Source organism: Myotis nattereri, assembly GCF_964212035.1.
Source record: "Myotis nattereri genome assembly, chromosome: 19".
In the NCBI taxonomy this organism is placed as follows: Eukaryota; Metazoa; Chordata; class Mammalia; order Chiroptera; family Vespertilionidae; genus Myotis; species Myotis nattereri.
In genome coordinates this window covers 21702330-21718555 of record NC_138095.1, presented here as the reverse complement: position 1 = coordinate 21718555, position 16226 = coordinate 21702330, and the positions used below count along the sequence as shown (strand labels likewise).

The window sequence follows — 16226 nt, the reverse complement described above, 5'->3', positions numbered from 1 at the left end:
GTGGGCGGGGCAGGGGTCGGCTCCGCTCTCCCCTGAACATCACAGCTACCGGCTGTCTCTTCCAGAGAAAGTGGTGGGTGTGTTGTTGCTGTTTTAGTGAGAGTGACTGAATCAGAATTTCCCAGGCTGAGGTTTCTGCAATGTTAGTTGGTGATACGTGGGGAGGAGGAGAAATTTCCATCATCAAGTAGGTTTGGGAAACACTGGGTTACATGAGATCTAACAAGCACCTTTCCTAAGGGCCTCCCCCAAACCTTTAAGGTGCTCAATGCCTTGTGAATCTCGAACAGGTTAGGAAGTACAGTGCCTCTCACACTTGGGTGGCCAGTCTTGATTGATTGATTGTGAGCTAAGTGGCTTCCCCATCTCTGTGTAGACCGAATGGTGTTCTCTGCTTCAGGAAGAAGGCACGGTGGGGATGACATTTCACTAAGACAGCCTCTGCATGGTCTCCTAGAAACTTTAGGGCCAATCACGAAGGTCCCAGACCTCGACTTCCATTTCGCCTCTGGCTGCTTTATCCCCTGCTTGCCCCTCCTGCCTCAGGCCCTTGGGAAAGGGGCCAGCCTGGGATTTCTCTGGACCCCATCTTGCGTTTTAACTCGTGTTTGGTTCTTGAAGGTATGTCATCACGGACATCATTGGGAAGGACGATGGCCTGGGCGTGGAGAACCTGAGGGGTTCAGGCATGATTGCTGGGGAGTGCTCCCTGGCTTATGACGAGATCGTCACCATCAGCTTGGTGAGTCTCCTCTGGTTTCATTGTCTGTTATGTCTCAACCTTTTATTTTAGGAAGTTTAAAATAGTCACAAAAGGAAAGAGTTGATAACGAGGGGGCAGTCCAACTCTCAGTTGATAACGAGAGTACCTTGAACCACACTGGCCAAGGTACTCTCACTTACTTTATTGTAGTAATACAGCTCCTAATACATATAACACAATAGTAGGTTATTAGTAGTTGTTTTGGGGGAATCTGAAGTTATTCACTGATTTTATTGGGGGGGGGGGGTGGTTAGCTCTCCTAACTCCTGTGTTGTTCAAAGGTCAACTGTGTGTGTGTACATATTCATTTATTTAGAAATAGTTTTGGACTCCCCAGCAGTTACAAGTTAGTGTAGAGAGGTCCCGGGCACTTCTCCCCCAGCCTTCCCCGCGACGGACTCTTTCACACGTGATAGCACGTTGTCAGAGCCGGGGCACTGACCTGGGCACAGACTCCCACACGGCACAGCCCTCGCTGGGATGTCCCGTCTCACACGCACCCTAAGCCGTCCTTTGGGTCGTGGGAGCAGCTGCGAGAGCTCGTGGATGACCCAGCTCAGAAGGGCTCCCCGCGTGCCTTGGGAGGGAGAACCAGAACATTCCATGCCTGCTGCCTGTCTGAAGCACCCCTCTTGGTTGACGGGGTTACTCCTGGGTGGGAAGCCAAGGTCAAGGGAGCCTCAAGGTCAGGCTTCGCCTCTACTGTTCGGCCCTGACTCCCGTCGCCGTCTTTGTCCATCGGGTTCCTGCTGGGGGCGGGGCAGCCTCGGGAACTCAGAAGGGATCCTGTCTTCACAGGTGACCTGCCGCGCCCTGGGCATCGGGGCCTACCTGGTGAGGCTGGGCCAGCGGGTGATCCAGGTGGAAAACTCCCACATCATCCTGACCGGAGCCAGCGCCCTCAACAAGGTGAGCGCGAAGGGGCTGGGGGTCGTTTCCCGTCCCCTCGTTCCCGTTCCCTCGTCCCCTGGTGGTGTCTTCTCAGTGTGAAACCAGTATCGTTCCCACTGAAGAGCTGTTTTCCCAGTTTGCAAATATCTGGGCCTCTTATGAATCCCCCCATGCCACCCCACCCCCGCCAAAAAAGCAAAAACCAAAGAACAAAAAGGATTTGGCTCTATGTTCCTGACATTTAAATTTCAAAAATTAGTTAATTTCAAAAATTATTAAAATTCCTAAGACAGCATTGTACCCTGCAGAAAATTGGAAAAAGACCCCCACATGTAACTGTGTCCTGCTGTAATTCTGGTGTATTTCCCGCTCATCTCCTCCCTCCCTGTGCTGAGTCTCAGTGAATGTGCAGTGTGGTTTCCGCTTTGTTCACGCCATGGCAACATTGCCGCGTTGCTGTAAAGCTTCCCTGATAGAATGTTCTCAAATCCCACGGAGGGTCTCCAAGTGCGGTCGAACCAGCAGCATGAGCGCCCCCTGGGGACGGGTTAGAGATGCAGATCCTCAGGCCCGGTCCCAGACCCACTGAGTCAGAAACATGAGGGAGGGCTTTGCCTTTTTATTTATTTTTTATTTTTATTGATTTCAGAGAGGAAGGGACAGGGACAGAGAGAAACATCGATGATGAGAGAGAATCATTGATCAGCTGCCTCCTGCATGCCCCCTGCTGGGGATCAAGTCTGCATCTGGGCCATGTGCCCTGACCAGGAATGGAACTGTGACCTCCTGGTTCATAGGTCGATGCTCAATCCCTGAGCCATGCTAGTCGGGCAGGTTTTGCTTTTGAGATGAGCAAAGTCGTCATAAGTCATCGTAATCAAGGTCATCAAAGGACACACTGCTTCTCAAATTGGGCTGCATGTTAGAATTATCCAGAAGTTAAAACACACACCAAAGACTCTAATATAATTGGACCGGTGCAGCCCGGGCATCCGGGTGTGTAAAAGCTCCCAGTGATTCCAACGTGCAGCCCGGGGTGAGGACCACCGAGGGAGATGACCACCAAACAGGAGGGAGATGGTCCCCGGGCCGGGGAGAACCTCGCTAACCTGGCCGTGTCTAAGCAGGTCCTGGGCAGAGAGGTCTACACGTCCAACAACCAGCTGGGCGGCGTGCAGATCATGCATAACAATGGCGTCTCCCACATCACCGTGCCCGACGACTTCGAGGGCGTTTATACCATCCTGGAGTGGCTGTCCTACATGCCAAAGGTGCGGCACCCCCTCCTGCAGCTTAGAGCCTGGAGACGCTGTCATGACATTCTTTGGCTGTGTGGTGTGGGAGCACGGGGAGCAGGGAGCCCTGCAGGTGTGGTGGGGTGAATGCTTCTTTACCCCTCCCTCCCTCTCTCCCTCCCTCCCTGACTCCCTCCCTCCCAGGCACCCAACCCTGCACTAGTTGTTCTTGGCCTTAAAAAGAAAAATAAATGGCCAGTGATGCTATCGGTTGATCCTTTAGGAGGGGATGGGCTAGATTTGATTCCTGGCTTCCCCCTTAATAGCAATCAGACCTGGGGCCAACCAAGCCTCAGCTTCCTCCTCTGTGAAATGGGCACAACAATAGCCCCTACCCCCAGAGTGTTACCCGGATGATGAAGTGAAATGACGTTTGGAGCCCAGCCCTTGGTGGGCCCGCAGCACATGCTACTCAGAATCGTAGAGATGAGCTTGTTTGGGTTGGGCTGCTACTGGGCAGCCAGCCATAGTCACAGTCAGAGGAGGGAAGCGCGAGGGGCAGGTCGCCGGCGTTGCTGACGAACCCGGGGAGCAGAGTTGGAGACCCAGCTTTCTTTTCCAGGATAATCACAGCCCGGTCCCCATCCTCACACCCACTGACCCCATTGACAGAGAGATTGACTTTTTCCCGTCGAGAGCCCCCTACGACCCCCGGTGGATGCTTGCAGGAAGGTCTCACCCAAGTAAGTCCCCAGGCACTTGCCTGAGACCTGGGTCTGGGGTCTCCTTCCTGGGCCTGAGACGCAGGAGCCGTGGGTGAGGAGCATCGGGGTTGAGGGGGCGCCTGAGGTCGCCTGCGGAGAGCGCGGAGGAATTGAGGTTTTACTCTGTGCCTTCCCCGAGCGACTGACCGAGGAGATGGAACCAGCCTCCGGTTTCTGGAGCTGAGGATGGAGATGAGATGCAGAGTCCTGGCTGGCACGTCAGGATTTCGAGGACTGCTCCTCTCTCCTTTCCCTCCCCCCTTCCCTCCTCCTTTCTCTCTCTCTCTTTGGTTAAACCTTCACAACGGAGCTGTCTGTGAGTTTACCCAGGACAGGCAACTTCACCTCTTCCGCATACATGCACACACACATGCAGATACTCATGTGCACGCATGTTACCACATGCACTTGCACACGCACATCCTCTCCCTCTCCGAAAGCAGCAGGTCTGTCCCCTGGAGGTATATGATTACACTCTGAGCACCCAGAACAGGACAGGAAAGCCGAGCTACCCTGTTACCATCACCCCGAGTCTCGGATTTCGCAGGCTGCACCTTCAGCATTCGGCTGCTCCTCCCTGCGCGGTGCAGGGGGGCCTGTCGGGAGGCGCCGGGCTCTGCCAGCAAGAAGCCCCGTGCCTGCTCCCCCTCTTCCGTTTCTGTTGGCCCTTCTCACCTGTGCGCACGGAGGGGGCCGGCTTTATCTTGATGTAAAAATGTCCAACTTCTTAGTGATGGTTTTCTCCATCCGACCAGGCCTCAGGCTGACCTTGAAGTGGGGCCGCCTTGTTCCCACACCTGCAACCTGAGACCCTCCCGCTGCCTGGTGGTTCTTATCCAACCTGCAGTCATGCGCACGGAGGGGTGGCTCACATCACCACTTCCCTCCAGGAGCGCAGCCGACTTGTCACACCTCTCTCTCCCCCCCCTCTCTGTCCCCCCCTCCCCCTCTCTCCCTCTCTCCCTCTCTCCCTCTCCCCCCCTCCCCCTCTCTCCCTCCCCCCTCTGTCCCCCCCTCCCCCCTCCCCCTCTCTCTCTCCCCCTCTCCCCCCTTCTTTCTCTCTCTCTCCCCCCTTTCCCCTCTCCCTCTCTCTCTCTCTCTCTCTCTCTCTCTCCCCCTCCCCCTCTTTCTCCCTCTCTCTACTTATCTATCTCTCTGAAACTGAACACGTTACTCTCTGTTAAATGGGAGGTTCAATGTTATTAAGCTACAGCCAGCAGGTCAGGGGTCACGGATGAGTTTTTCGGGGCAGATGGTCCCTTTCTGAAACCCACCCCCTGAAGGCGCCCATCAGCTGTTCGCCTCTTGGGAAGGAGCAGCAGAGATGTGATGAGGGCCTCTCGGTGTTTGGCATTGATGGGGATTGATGTGGTCGGATATTCTATATGAACTGAATCCCTGACTTGGTATACATTTTGCAGACCTGTTCTGTTTTTTTGTTTTTAATTTTTAAAATTTATATTACTTATTTGTTTATTTCTTTGCAAGGGGTTGGGATCTGTGTCGTGTTCCGGAGAAAAGGCATTTGGGCTGTGGGGTCAAGGTCAGGCTGTCCTTAGAGAAACCCCAGAACAGTCTGCCCTCTCCAGCAGACCCTGGGGGTCCTCACCCACCTGGCCCCTCAGCCCGGGCTTCTGCCTTCTGTCCACAGCTCTGAAGGGGTCCTGGCAGAGCGGATTCTTCGACCAGGGCAGCTTCAGGGAAATCCTGGCACCCTGGGCCCAGACCGTGGTGACGGGACGAGCAAGGTAACAGAGGACTCAGGCTGCACCCCTGGCCTTGCCAGGCATGGGGACTCCCAGGTGCCAGGACAGGTGGCCCCAGCGACACTTCCTTCTTGGCCCCAGGATTTCCCAAAGGAAGGACTTAATTTGGTGGGTGGTTTTCTGGACGACGAGCTTCTTCATAAAGTCTCGGTTTGTCTGTGGCCTTGGGTGGCATCTCGGGCACCTTCTGGCTGGGGGCTGGGATCCTTGTCCCTGGTCCACCCCTGGGACAGGGCGCTCCAGCCCCGGGGGCCACAGACCCCTTTGGGACTCAGAGGTGGCCCTGGGAGTCTGGCTAGAAAACCACACAGACACTCACAACGGGATTCCATTTCGGGAGGGCCACGGGCAGGAATCCTGTTGTCCAGCATAGCTTGTGAAAGGCTTCACTGCTTGAATGCTCTCAGAGCTGAGCAGCTCACTCCCCAGCGGTGGAGCCATCATCTCCTTAGGTGACGCCAGGGGCCTGAGGGAGAGTTCCGCCCTTTATGGAGCCCTAAGCGGCATCCTCAGAGTCCACCACGCAGACGCCTGGCACAATGGAGCTGCTTCGCGTCCAGGCTGGGGACTCGGCCCTGCGGTGCAGCCCCCACTCCGTCACTTACCCTCTCTGGGCTCTCACATCCTCACCTGTAAAATGGGGGTGAGAATTCTACCTCCCGGAGACTGTGATGACGATCACATACGTTAAGCACTTAACCAACATCATAAATGCTCCGTAAGTGGGAGCGGCTGCTGTTGGTCATGATCATTGTTGTTGTTACTCAGCTCCCGGCAGCCAGTAGTAACCTACGAAGCCTGGTATGGGCACCAGTCGCTTCTCCATGAGGGTTTCACTTTAAAAACATTTTTTAGAACCTGGGAGGCAATCTCAGGAGGCCCTTCCTTTATCGGAAGCTCGCTCTCCCCTCGCCTGCCTCACGGGGTTGTTGGGCGACAGGAGAGAGTAATCCAGTGTCACACAGCACGGGGCAGCCATGTCCGGGGGTGACCGTGGCATCCCCTGCACCAAAGCTCCTTTGGGCTTAGGGTTCCTCTGCCTTTCCCAGTGCGACTTGGTGTCTAGATCGTGCTGCCCACTGTGGTGGCTGCAACTTTAATGTGCATGAATGAAAACGAAAGGGGGTGCCGTGTCAGTTCCTCGGTCGTACTTGCCCCATTCCAAGCGCTCGGTAGCCCCGGGTGGCTCGTGGCACGGAGAACGTGGCATCATCACGGGGAGTCCTCGCAGCCAGCACTGCCTCAGGCCGTCACTGGCGGACCCTCCCCTCCCGTGGTGGCCGTGGCCCTAGCGAGCACCACGGGACCTTTCCAGCTGCCGGTTCGTGAGGCACTTACTGCTTTGGACAGCTGCGTTGCCGTCCAGTAAACCCCCTGCAGTGACAGCAGCGCTGGCCCTGCAAGCCTCCCTCCCAGCCACCGCTGCCCACTCCCAGGACACCCGTAGTGTGACAGCCGGGCTGGGTGGGCCCCACCGCCCCCTGCACTGCCTGGGGGTGCGCCCTGCACCCGCTCACCTGTGCTCCACCTCGCAGGCTGGGGGGCATCCCTGTCGGCGTGATCGCCGTGGAGACGCGGACGGTGGAGGTGGTGGTGCCCGCAGACCCCGCCAACCTGGATTCCGAGGCCAAGGTGAGGGCCGGGGGGCTGGGGCTGCTGATTCGTGGGCTCAGCCACACGTGTGGGTCCTGGTGGCTGCGAACCTGCCTCTCCAGCTCAGAGGCTTGGAGGAGACGGCCTGGGACTCAGTGCCATTTTCCCAGCCCCCTAATTGCAGTGGCAGAACCTTCCACACCAGCTTCCTTCCTCCTCAGAGGATGCCAGAGGGTCCCGGGAGTCCCTCCTGCCTCTCGCCCATCCCTCTGGCTTGACGAGCTCAGGCCCCTCTGAGCCTGTAAACGGGCAGCAGGACCTCTCTGGGCTGCAGTGGGAGGCGCCCTCCCTGTGAGCCTGGCTCTGGTGCTGGTGCCCACGCTGGTCAGGGTGCCCGCCTGTCCCAGGTCCCGAGGCCGCCCCTGCCCAGAGCCTTCTCAGGCGGCTGGCTCTGTGTTGCAGATCACCCAGCAGGCGGGCCAGGTGTGGTTTCCGGACTCGGCCTACAAGACGGCCCAGGTCATCAAGGATTTCAACCAGGAGAAGTTGCCCCTGATGATCTTTGCCAACTGGAGGGGTTTCTCCGGTGGCATGAAAGGTGAGGCAGCCTCCCCCGTGGGTGCCCTCAAACCACAGGGCCAGCACCCAGGACACCCCCTCGGGGTGGCGACACCGTGTTTTCTGTGTCTGGTCCCATCGTTGCCTTAGCTGAGCCCCCGGCACAACCCGGAGAATGGGAGCAGTTCTGGAAACAGCCCATTTCACAGATGGGAAACTGAGGGTTCCTGGTGGGACTTGCCTGAGGTCACGCCGTGAGTGGCAGGGCAGGGAGGGGCGTCCCAGAAGCTGCCGAGGGATGGGGCAGTCAGCTCCGTACTCCCCGCTCAGTAAGATGAGGAGGTGGTGTGTCTGCCCCGCCCTCCTCAGGGGGCTGCTGGGAGCCTCTGTGGCCGGCAGTCAGCCCTGAGCATGTTGGCAGGTACAGTGGCTGTCAGCAGGGTGTGGAGGAAAGAGCTGGCCTGGGAGGCGGGCAGACCTGGGGTGAGTCCTCGCTAGCTGGGCGACCTCTCTGAGCCTCAGTTCCCTCCTCTGTGAAGGGGGATATGAATAGGGCCAACCTCGGGCGGCCAAGGTCAGGCTGCGATGGGCCCCTCTCGGGCCTGTGTGGTTACAGTTGACTTTATTACTGCGTTAGTGTGACCACGGAGGGTGTCTGGCACTTGGAGGGACATACCTGGGTGTCCCTTGGGAAGTAAGAGCAGAAGGGACTGTGCGTCTGTGGCTGGGAACGTGGGACAGCGTGTGGCAGAGTCAGAGCCAGAAGGGACCTTAGCGCTCGATGCCCTCATGCTTCCCTTTGCGATGGGGACATGGAGGCCCAGGCAGGGAGAGCGACTGTTCCCGGGTCGCACGGACACATCGCCCCTGTTATAAAACAGATGGTTGAGCCTGGCCGGCGTGGCTCAGTGGTTGAGTGTTGACCTGTGAACCAGGAGGTCACATGGCTGGGTTGCAGGCTGGATCCCCATTATGGGGCGTGTAGGAGGCAGCTGATCAATGATTCTCTCATCATTGATGTTCCTACCTCTCTCTCCATCTCCCTTCCTCTCTGAAACTAATAAAAATGTATTTAAAAAACAACAACCACACAGATGGTTGAGCCCCCTGTGCCTGGGCCGGTCCTGACTCTCAGCCCAGGCTCTTTTCACAGAGCCAGGCAGCCTCCCAGCCGCTCACGCTTTGCCAGAGCCCCCAGCACAACACACTCTGCTTGCGCATGAGCTCTGGGCCGGAGCTGCCTCATGGGGCAGTCGCTTTGCTTTTCAGATATGTATGACCAGGTGCTGAAGTTCGGGGCCTACATCGTGGACGGCCTCCGGCAGTACAAGCAGCCCATCCTCATCTACATCCCGCCCTACGCGGAGCTCCGGGGCGGCTCCTGGGTGGTCCTGGACTCCACCATCAACCCCCTGTGCATAGAGATGTACGCAGACAAAGAGAGCAGGTGGGTGTGTCGCCCTCAGCCTGGCTCAGCCTTCTCTTATTCTCTATGCCAGTCGGAGGCCCCTTCACCTTTGAGCCACCGGCTTGGGATCTCGGGGGCGCTCTGTTTCTGAAGGATGGAGCACTTCCAGTTTAACCTGAAACTCGCATCCAGTATCCAATTGGGTTTTTCTCATTAGAGCAAGTGGCCGAAGCAAAGAGGTGGTGGAGGAATTGTCTGTTCTTTCTTAACTTACACTCCTCTGCTCCCCAAGGAAGTTTGCAATCAAGTAAGGAAAGACCAAAAGCATCTGAGCTACCTGGCAGCCAGGATGAAAAGGGAAATAAGACCAGTGAGAACCAGTCACCTGGTCTTAGTCACCTGGAACTCTGAGTCTCTCCCAGAGCTCTGAGTTCCTGAAGGGGCTGCATTTTGTCCAGTTTTATAACCCAGGGCCTGCCTGGCACAGTCACACCTACTGGGTGGTTGAGAAATAGCGGCAAACACACGACTGAATGAAGACTCGCATGACAGGATACCAGGTCTTCAGGGAGAGAAACCTTGGCAGAGTGAAGACTCACTGCTATGTGCTGTACAGGATATAAAGGCCTTAAGAGTAGTTCTGCCCAAAATACAGGCATCCTATTCCTGTGTTCACGCCCTTACTCATCCATCCATTTAGTGACTATGTATCGAGCACCTTACCACATACCAGGCAATGCTAGGCATTGTGGTAGGGCACAGATCGGCTAACCCTGTCCCACGTCCAGGGTGCCCAGATCCTCCTGGAGGACTCAGGCATGAGCAGCCTCATTCACTTTTTGCTCTGGCTGCCAGGAAGCTCAGAGCTACATACAATATTCCTCAGGGCTTCCAAGTTATCACAGGAAAAGGGGGCCAGAGGAATCTGAGGGGTGGGTGAGAGGGTTGGATATGGGAGGGCAGCTCCTATGGGACCGGGTTGGACTCCTCATCGTGCCGTTGAGAGCTGTAAGGAGATAAGAAGCAGTACCCCGGCTGGGGGAGAGCAGCCCTTAGGAAGGTCAGGAAGGACCGGCTGAGGGGCCGGAGGGCTGTACTGTCCTGGAAAAAGTCACACACTTAGAGCGGAAAGGGCCTCCTAGAGTTCAGAAACTTTATTTAAAACACAGGCTCAGCCCCTCATTGTACGGATATAGAAGCAGAGGACCAGAGAGGGAAGGTGAGTTGCCCAGGGTCACAGAGCGAGTCAGTGAAAGAGCTCGGAACTGACACCCAGACGTCCTGGTTCCTCGCCTCAACCCCATGTCTCCTGGCTGGCTGGCACTGGCGGGGTGGGGGGGGGACCCCTCGCCCACCTCACCCCTACCTCTTGTTTTTTCAGGGGGGGTGTTCTGGAGCCGGAGGGAACAGTGGAGATTAAGTTCCGAAAGAAAGACCAGATAAAGGCCATGAGGAGGATCGACCCCACTTACAAGAAGCTCGTGGAGCAGTTAGGTGCGAGGGTCCGCCGTGCGCCACCCTCCGCGGTCGGGGGGGCCCAGCCCACGCCGCTGTGGGAGACCTACCCAAACAGCTACCAGCTTGGGAGAGATTTTAAATGTTCACATGTAGCAGGTCGGCCCCATCTCGCCATCGTGGGGGTGCTTCTGACCCTACAGGAGCAGCTTGGTTTGGGGGAGCGGTCACAGTTAGAGCTCAGGCCTCCTGCAAACTCTGGTTTGTGCCCTGGCCCGCAGGAGTGGCTGATCTGTCCGACAAGGAGCGCAAGGACCTGGAGGGCCGGCTGAAGGCCCGGGAGGAGCTGCTGCTGCCCATCTACCACCAGGTGGCGGTGCAGTTCGCCGACCTCCACGACACGCCGGGCAGGATGCTGGAGAAGGGCGTCATCTCCGTAAGCACCTGCGGCTACGGCCAGGCACTGGCTTCCAGCTCAGGGAGGAGACCTGGGCTCACCCTGCATGTCAGCATCGCCCTGGCAGCTTCACAACATCCTGGAGCCCATGTCCAGACCAGTTACATCAGGATTTCGGGAGTGGGAGTCCGACATCAGTATTTTCCCCCCCAAATCCTCAAGAGATTTCAATAGGCAGCGAGGTTTGGGACCACCAGTCTGTGTGTGGCTGTAACTGCTGAGCCGGATGTGGGAAGTGTGGTTTCTGCCCCGTATTCACCCACCTCTGGTCATCACAACCCCTGCCCCAGGGCCCTACCCCCAAGAGGACGTCCCAGAGTCAGTCACCTGCTACGCCTTGCCTCTGGGAAGCCCGTCTAATGTTCTGGCAAAGTCCTGGCTCTGCCACTGCTTGGGCGGGTGTCTTCACCTCCCCGGGCCTCAGCTTCCTGGCCTGTGAAATGGGCATGATCCCAGAGCCCGCTCCCAGCGCCAGCTCAGCCCCCGGCAGCGGCGACTCAGGCCTGGGCTTGCCCGCAGGACATCCTGGAGTGGAGGACCTCGCGCACCTTCCTGTACTGGCGCCTGCGCCGCCTGCTGCTGGAGGACCAGGTGAAGCAGGAGATCCTGCAGGTCAGCAGCGAGCTCAGCCACGTGCACATCCAGTCCATGCTGCGCCGCTGGTTCGTGGAGACGGAGGGCGCCGTCAAGGTGGGCCAGGGCGGAGGCGGGCGGGCGGACGCTGGGTGGGCCTGCGCAGCCGCGGGTCCCCCTGAGGCAGCCTCTGCTCCCCCGCTCCCCCAGGCCTACCTGTGGGACAACAACCAGATGGTGGTGCAGTGGCTGGAGCAGCACTGGCAGGTGGGCGACGGCCTGCGTTCCACCATCGGCGAGAACATCAAGTACCTGAAGCGGGATTCTGTCCTCAAGACCATCCGAGGGTGAGTGGCCGCCCATCCCTTGGACTGACCAGCAAGTGCAGAGCTGGGATCGGCCTCCAGCTGCCTGTCCCAACACTGCAGGCCCCGAGGTCCCCACCACAGCCCTGGGCCCAGCCCCCAGCAAAGAGGCCGTGACTCCCCCAGAGCCCTGGGGGTGCCGTGCGAGGGTGTGCGAGGATTTCAGTTCAGGATCGTGTTGGAATAGAAAGCAGCTTGTCCAAGGTCATGGCCAGAGAACCCACAGGCCTTGGGCTGCTGGCTCCCATTCGGTATCAGCCTTTCTGGATGGTTTGCTCACCCCCATTCTCAGGGGGTCTCCTGGAAAGAAGGAAGTAGATCATGTGGGACCCCGTTAGGGGCATGAAGCTGAAGTTCAGGTCTCAGTAACACAACTAGTGACCTGTAGGGTCCCCTGTCGTTCCTCAAGGCAGCCTGACCCCCAGGCCGTATTCCCTCCTGCCCCCCACGGGACCGTCACCCCCCGTGGCGACCACAGCAGGAAGAGGTTGGGGAGCTCGGGGTTCTTGCCCCCCCAGGAAGGTGACATGGCCCTGCACAGCGATTCTTAGGGCCACGCTGGGTGACCCCAACCCTTCTCTCCCGTCCCCTGCAGCCTGGTCCAAGAGAACCCCGAGGTGGCTGTGGACTGCATGATGTACATGAGCGAGCACATCAGCCCAGCCCAGCGGGCCCAGGTCGCTCACCTCCTGTCCACCATGGACAGCCCGGCCTCCACCTGAGCGCTGCCCACTGGCCACTCGCAGCACCACAGGCAAGAGGAACCGCACCGGCCCGCCGACCGCAGGCCCTTGCCAGGACCATGGGGGTTTGCTTTTTAAAACAAAAAGTCCTCGGGCAGTTCTGCAGGGCTGCTGGCTCCCAACTCACTCCTGTCCCAATAAACCGCTCAGGAGCGCCCTCTCCAGGCGGAAAGCGCCTCCTCTCCGTTGTTGGGAATATTTGTCTCTGAAGACATTTTTGCTGCATCACTGAATCGAATTGAACCCAAGCGCCCGAGTTCCCTTCCCTTCTGGTGCCTGGCGTGCGGGACCCAGGTGTCCTTTGAGGCTCGTTTTATATCAGATCATGGGATCTTCTTTTTTTTACTTGGAGACCGGCTCTTGCTGTAAACATCTATATTTCAGCAGAACACAGAAGCCGAGGAAAGAAATAAAGAGACAAGACGAAGAAGAGAAACCTATTTTTGTAACGATGCTATTTGGAGACTGTCGAGTCGCCCGGGCAAGGGTCCCCGTGATATTTATTAAGAGAATAAAATGGAATCTTGTTCCCCGACGTCCCCTAGTGAGTCGCTAGGGCTGGCCCACCGGCAGGCCGTGCTTAGCGCTGAGGGGCAGAGATTCCGTTTTGGGGAAAGGAGTGGAAAATGAGCAGAGTTGCCCAGGGGTAAGGTCCCAGGCACATGGAGATCTCTTCTGGGAGGCTCACAGCCCCCTGCCTGCCCCTCCCTCTGAGGACAAGGAACAGCCCCGCCCCCACCACGGGATTGGCCACCCTTTCCAGGTACCCTCCTGCCCTGTTGGGGCTCTAGAGGCAGCGGAAAGCCCTCCCAAACTCACAGCCCACCTGCTCACAGGCATCAGGGCTGGGATGGCCACCACCCCTGTGGGGGGCCCCTTCAAGTCACCATCACCCTCTCCTCCGGTGCCTTGATGTGGCGGGATCCAGCCGAGGGGCAGAGCTGTTGGTCTCCCAGGACTGGGCCACAGGACCACGCCGATTTGCTCAGGGAGCCTTTGCAACACGCCCACCAGCACAGCCCTGTCCGGGTGCCGGCCACGGGGGGAAGCTGGCCGCCCCCACGTCAGTGACGGGCAGTTTGAGAACATCCAACGTGACGCCTGGCCAATTTGGAGGACAATGGTTGCCCAGGGAAGCCCCTCGCACGCCAGATGCTTGAGGCTGTCTTGAGTTAAAAAAAAAAAAGTCTGGTCACCAGCTAATGACATCGCTGGCGTGGGGGCGGTGAGGGGTGGGGGACTGATGCATTACTGGTGGCTCCATCCCGTGGCCAGGGAGAGGGGCGCCCGTGCTGCTTGGGAACCGAATGTCTTCTGCGTCGGGGACGCCCCTTGATTCTGCAGGGAGAGACCGGTGACGACAAGCTGCTACCCAGGGACGGGGGGTGGAGGAACCCACCATGAGATGTGTGGAATAAATTATTTTTTAAAGGAAGCATTTGGCCTTGACTGAATATCTGGATCAGCAAAGGCAGTCCGCCTCCCCAAGCGACTCCCCCTCTCCTCCCCCCCCCCCCCGATTTTCCCCTGGAGTTCGCCATCCTCCTGCCACCGTTGGGCTTTGCAGCCAGCCCCCAGCTCAGGACACAGCCGGGACTGGACTTCCTCCCCCGAAGGAAACTCTACAGGGGGAGTACCGAGCCTCTCCAGCTCGATCACAAACACGACAGGCTACTGGCTGTGGATGCGGTTGAGGGGGAGTTTTGTCTTGTGATACCCTGACCCGTGTGGTATATCTCCAAGCAGCGTCGTCTGCAGGAAACACAGGCCAAGGGCCTAGAAGACATTGCTTATTGTGGCAGAATATGCATAACACGTACCAGTCTGGCGTGCAGTGGCATGAAGTACATTCGTTGTTGTGCAACCATCACCAGCACCCTCTGTCTCCACAACATTTTATTCAGCTCCAGTTGAAACTCCAAACCCACTAACACTAACTCCTCGTGTCCCCCTCCCCTCCAGCCCCGGGGAACCACCATCTGCTTTCTCTTTTGGAGTTTGGCTGCTCTAGGACCTCAGACAAGGAATCCCACAGTATTGGTCCTTTTGCCACGGCTTATCTCACTTAGCGTGGCGGCCTCACGGTGCATCCGTGTTAGAGCACGTGTCAGCGTCTCCTTTCGAAGGTGGCTCACAGTCCACTGTGTTGTTCATCCACTTACCCACCGACGGACATCGCAGCGGCTCTCACCGCTGGGCTGCCGTGGGTAACGCTGCTATGAACGTGGATGTACAAATATCTGGTCAAGTCTGTTCTCACTTCTTTGGGGTTTATACCTGGAGGTCGACTTGCTGAGTCATATGATGGTTCTGTTTCATTTTTCTGAGGCGCCTTCATACTGTTTCCCTCCGCCCACCCCCATTTTACATCCCACCATCAGCACGCAGGCTTCTGGTTTCTGCACATCCCCACCAGCCCTTGTTTCATGGGCTTTTTCTTTCTTTTTTTTTAAAAAATACGTTGAAAAAAAATTGATTTCAGAGAAGGGAGAGAGAGAGAGACAGCAGTGATGAGAGAGGATCATTGATTGACTGCCTCCTGCACGCCCCACACTGGGGATTGAACCTGCAACCCGGGCACGTGCCCTTGACCGGGAATCAAACCGTGACCTCCTGGTTCATAGGTCAACACTCAACCACTGAGCCACGCCGGCCGGGCAGCTTTTTCTTCTTAATAGTAGCCATCCTAAGAGGGGTAGCCATCCTAAGAGGGGTCGCCTAGAAGTAATTTTAACTCAAAAGTCACTGAGTCTTTTTACTGGCATCTCCCCGACACCCCAGACGGGATTTACAAACACCATCAGCCAGTCTCCGTTCCTGGATCCCGCTGCCTGTGCCTCCCTCGCCTGCCCAGCTGCTCCTGCCCGGGCTGCCACGCCCCCTGCCTCCCGCCCAGGAAGTTCTCCACGTTTCAGTCCTTAGTTTGGCGTTTGACCTGTCTTCCCCCCCCCCCCCCCCCCGACTCAGGGCTCCGGTATCTACACCCAGAGGAAGAACAGGTGGGCACGAGGTGGCGGTCCCTGGCTCCAGCACCTCGTGCCCCGCTCTGGCCGTATCTCTCCCCCCTCTCCCCAAACCTCCTTGATGAGCCAACGCTCCACCAGGAGCCGGCAGGCCTGCAGGCCTGGGGTCAGAGCCCAGCAGTGTACCCTCGGAGGTTCTCCCACGTCCGCCCGCCCGCCGGGCCCGCTGAGGCTGAGGAGACCTTGGGGAGGAAGGGCGTCCAAATCCGTCCTGCGCGTCACTCATCACAGGTAAGTGCTCAGCCACTCTGAGCCTCCGTCTCCTCCTCTGTGAACAGGGTGATATGTGTTTCCTGCGGCTGCCGCCCTAATGACCACACACGCAGTGGCTTAAAAACCACACATTTATTTTTCGACGGGCCTGGCGGTCAGAAGTCTAACATGGGGCTCAGGGGGCTCAAACCAGGGTGCTGGTGGGCTCGGTCCTCACGGAGGCTCTAAGGGAAGATTCGGTTTTCTGTTTTTTTTGTTTTATTTTTCCACCTTCAGAGCTGACACTGACCCTCCCACCCCCTCTTTTCCTGATAAGGATCCCGTGGTTGCATTGGGCTCACCTGGCGAATCCAGAAGACTCTCTCTCCAGGGCAGCTAATCAGCACCCTTAATTGCACCTGCTCCCTCCATGCCCCTTG

At 57.7% G+C, this 16226-nt stretch overlaps 1 protein-coding gene across 1 annotated transcript in view; it reads left to right on the top strand.

The window, feature by feature from the left end:
• Window positions 1-14870, top strand: part of ACACB (acetyl-CoA carboxylase beta) — a 37567-nt gene extending 22697 nt beyond the window's left edge. The window contains exons 28-40 of the mRNA XM_081113780.1: window positions 622-742; window positions 1562-1672; window positions 2782-2925; window positions 3512-3632; window positions 5305-5401; window positions 6955-7051; window positions 7475-7610; window positions 8840-9017; window positions 10360-10472; window positions 10715-10869; window positions 11410-11580; window positions 11674-11810; window positions 12424-14870. Of these exons, the coding sequence (XP_080969906.1) occupies window positions 622-742; window positions 1562-1672; window positions 2782-2925; window positions 3512-3632; window positions 5305-5401; window positions 6955-7051; window positions 7475-7610; window positions 8840-9017; window positions 10360-10472; window positions 10715-10869; window positions 11410-11580; window positions 11674-11810; window positions 12424-12550 (1708 nt within the window). The 3' untranslated portion in view covers window positions 12551-14870. The remainder of the gene's footprint in view (window positions 1-621; window positions 743-1561; window positions 1673-2781; window positions 2926-3511; window positions 3633-5304; window positions 5402-6954; window positions 7052-7474; window positions 7611-8839; window positions 9018-10359; window positions 10473-10714; window positions 10870-11409; window positions 11581-11673; window positions 11811-12423) is intronic.
• The last annotated feature ends 1356 nt before the right edge of the window (window positions 14871-16226 follow it).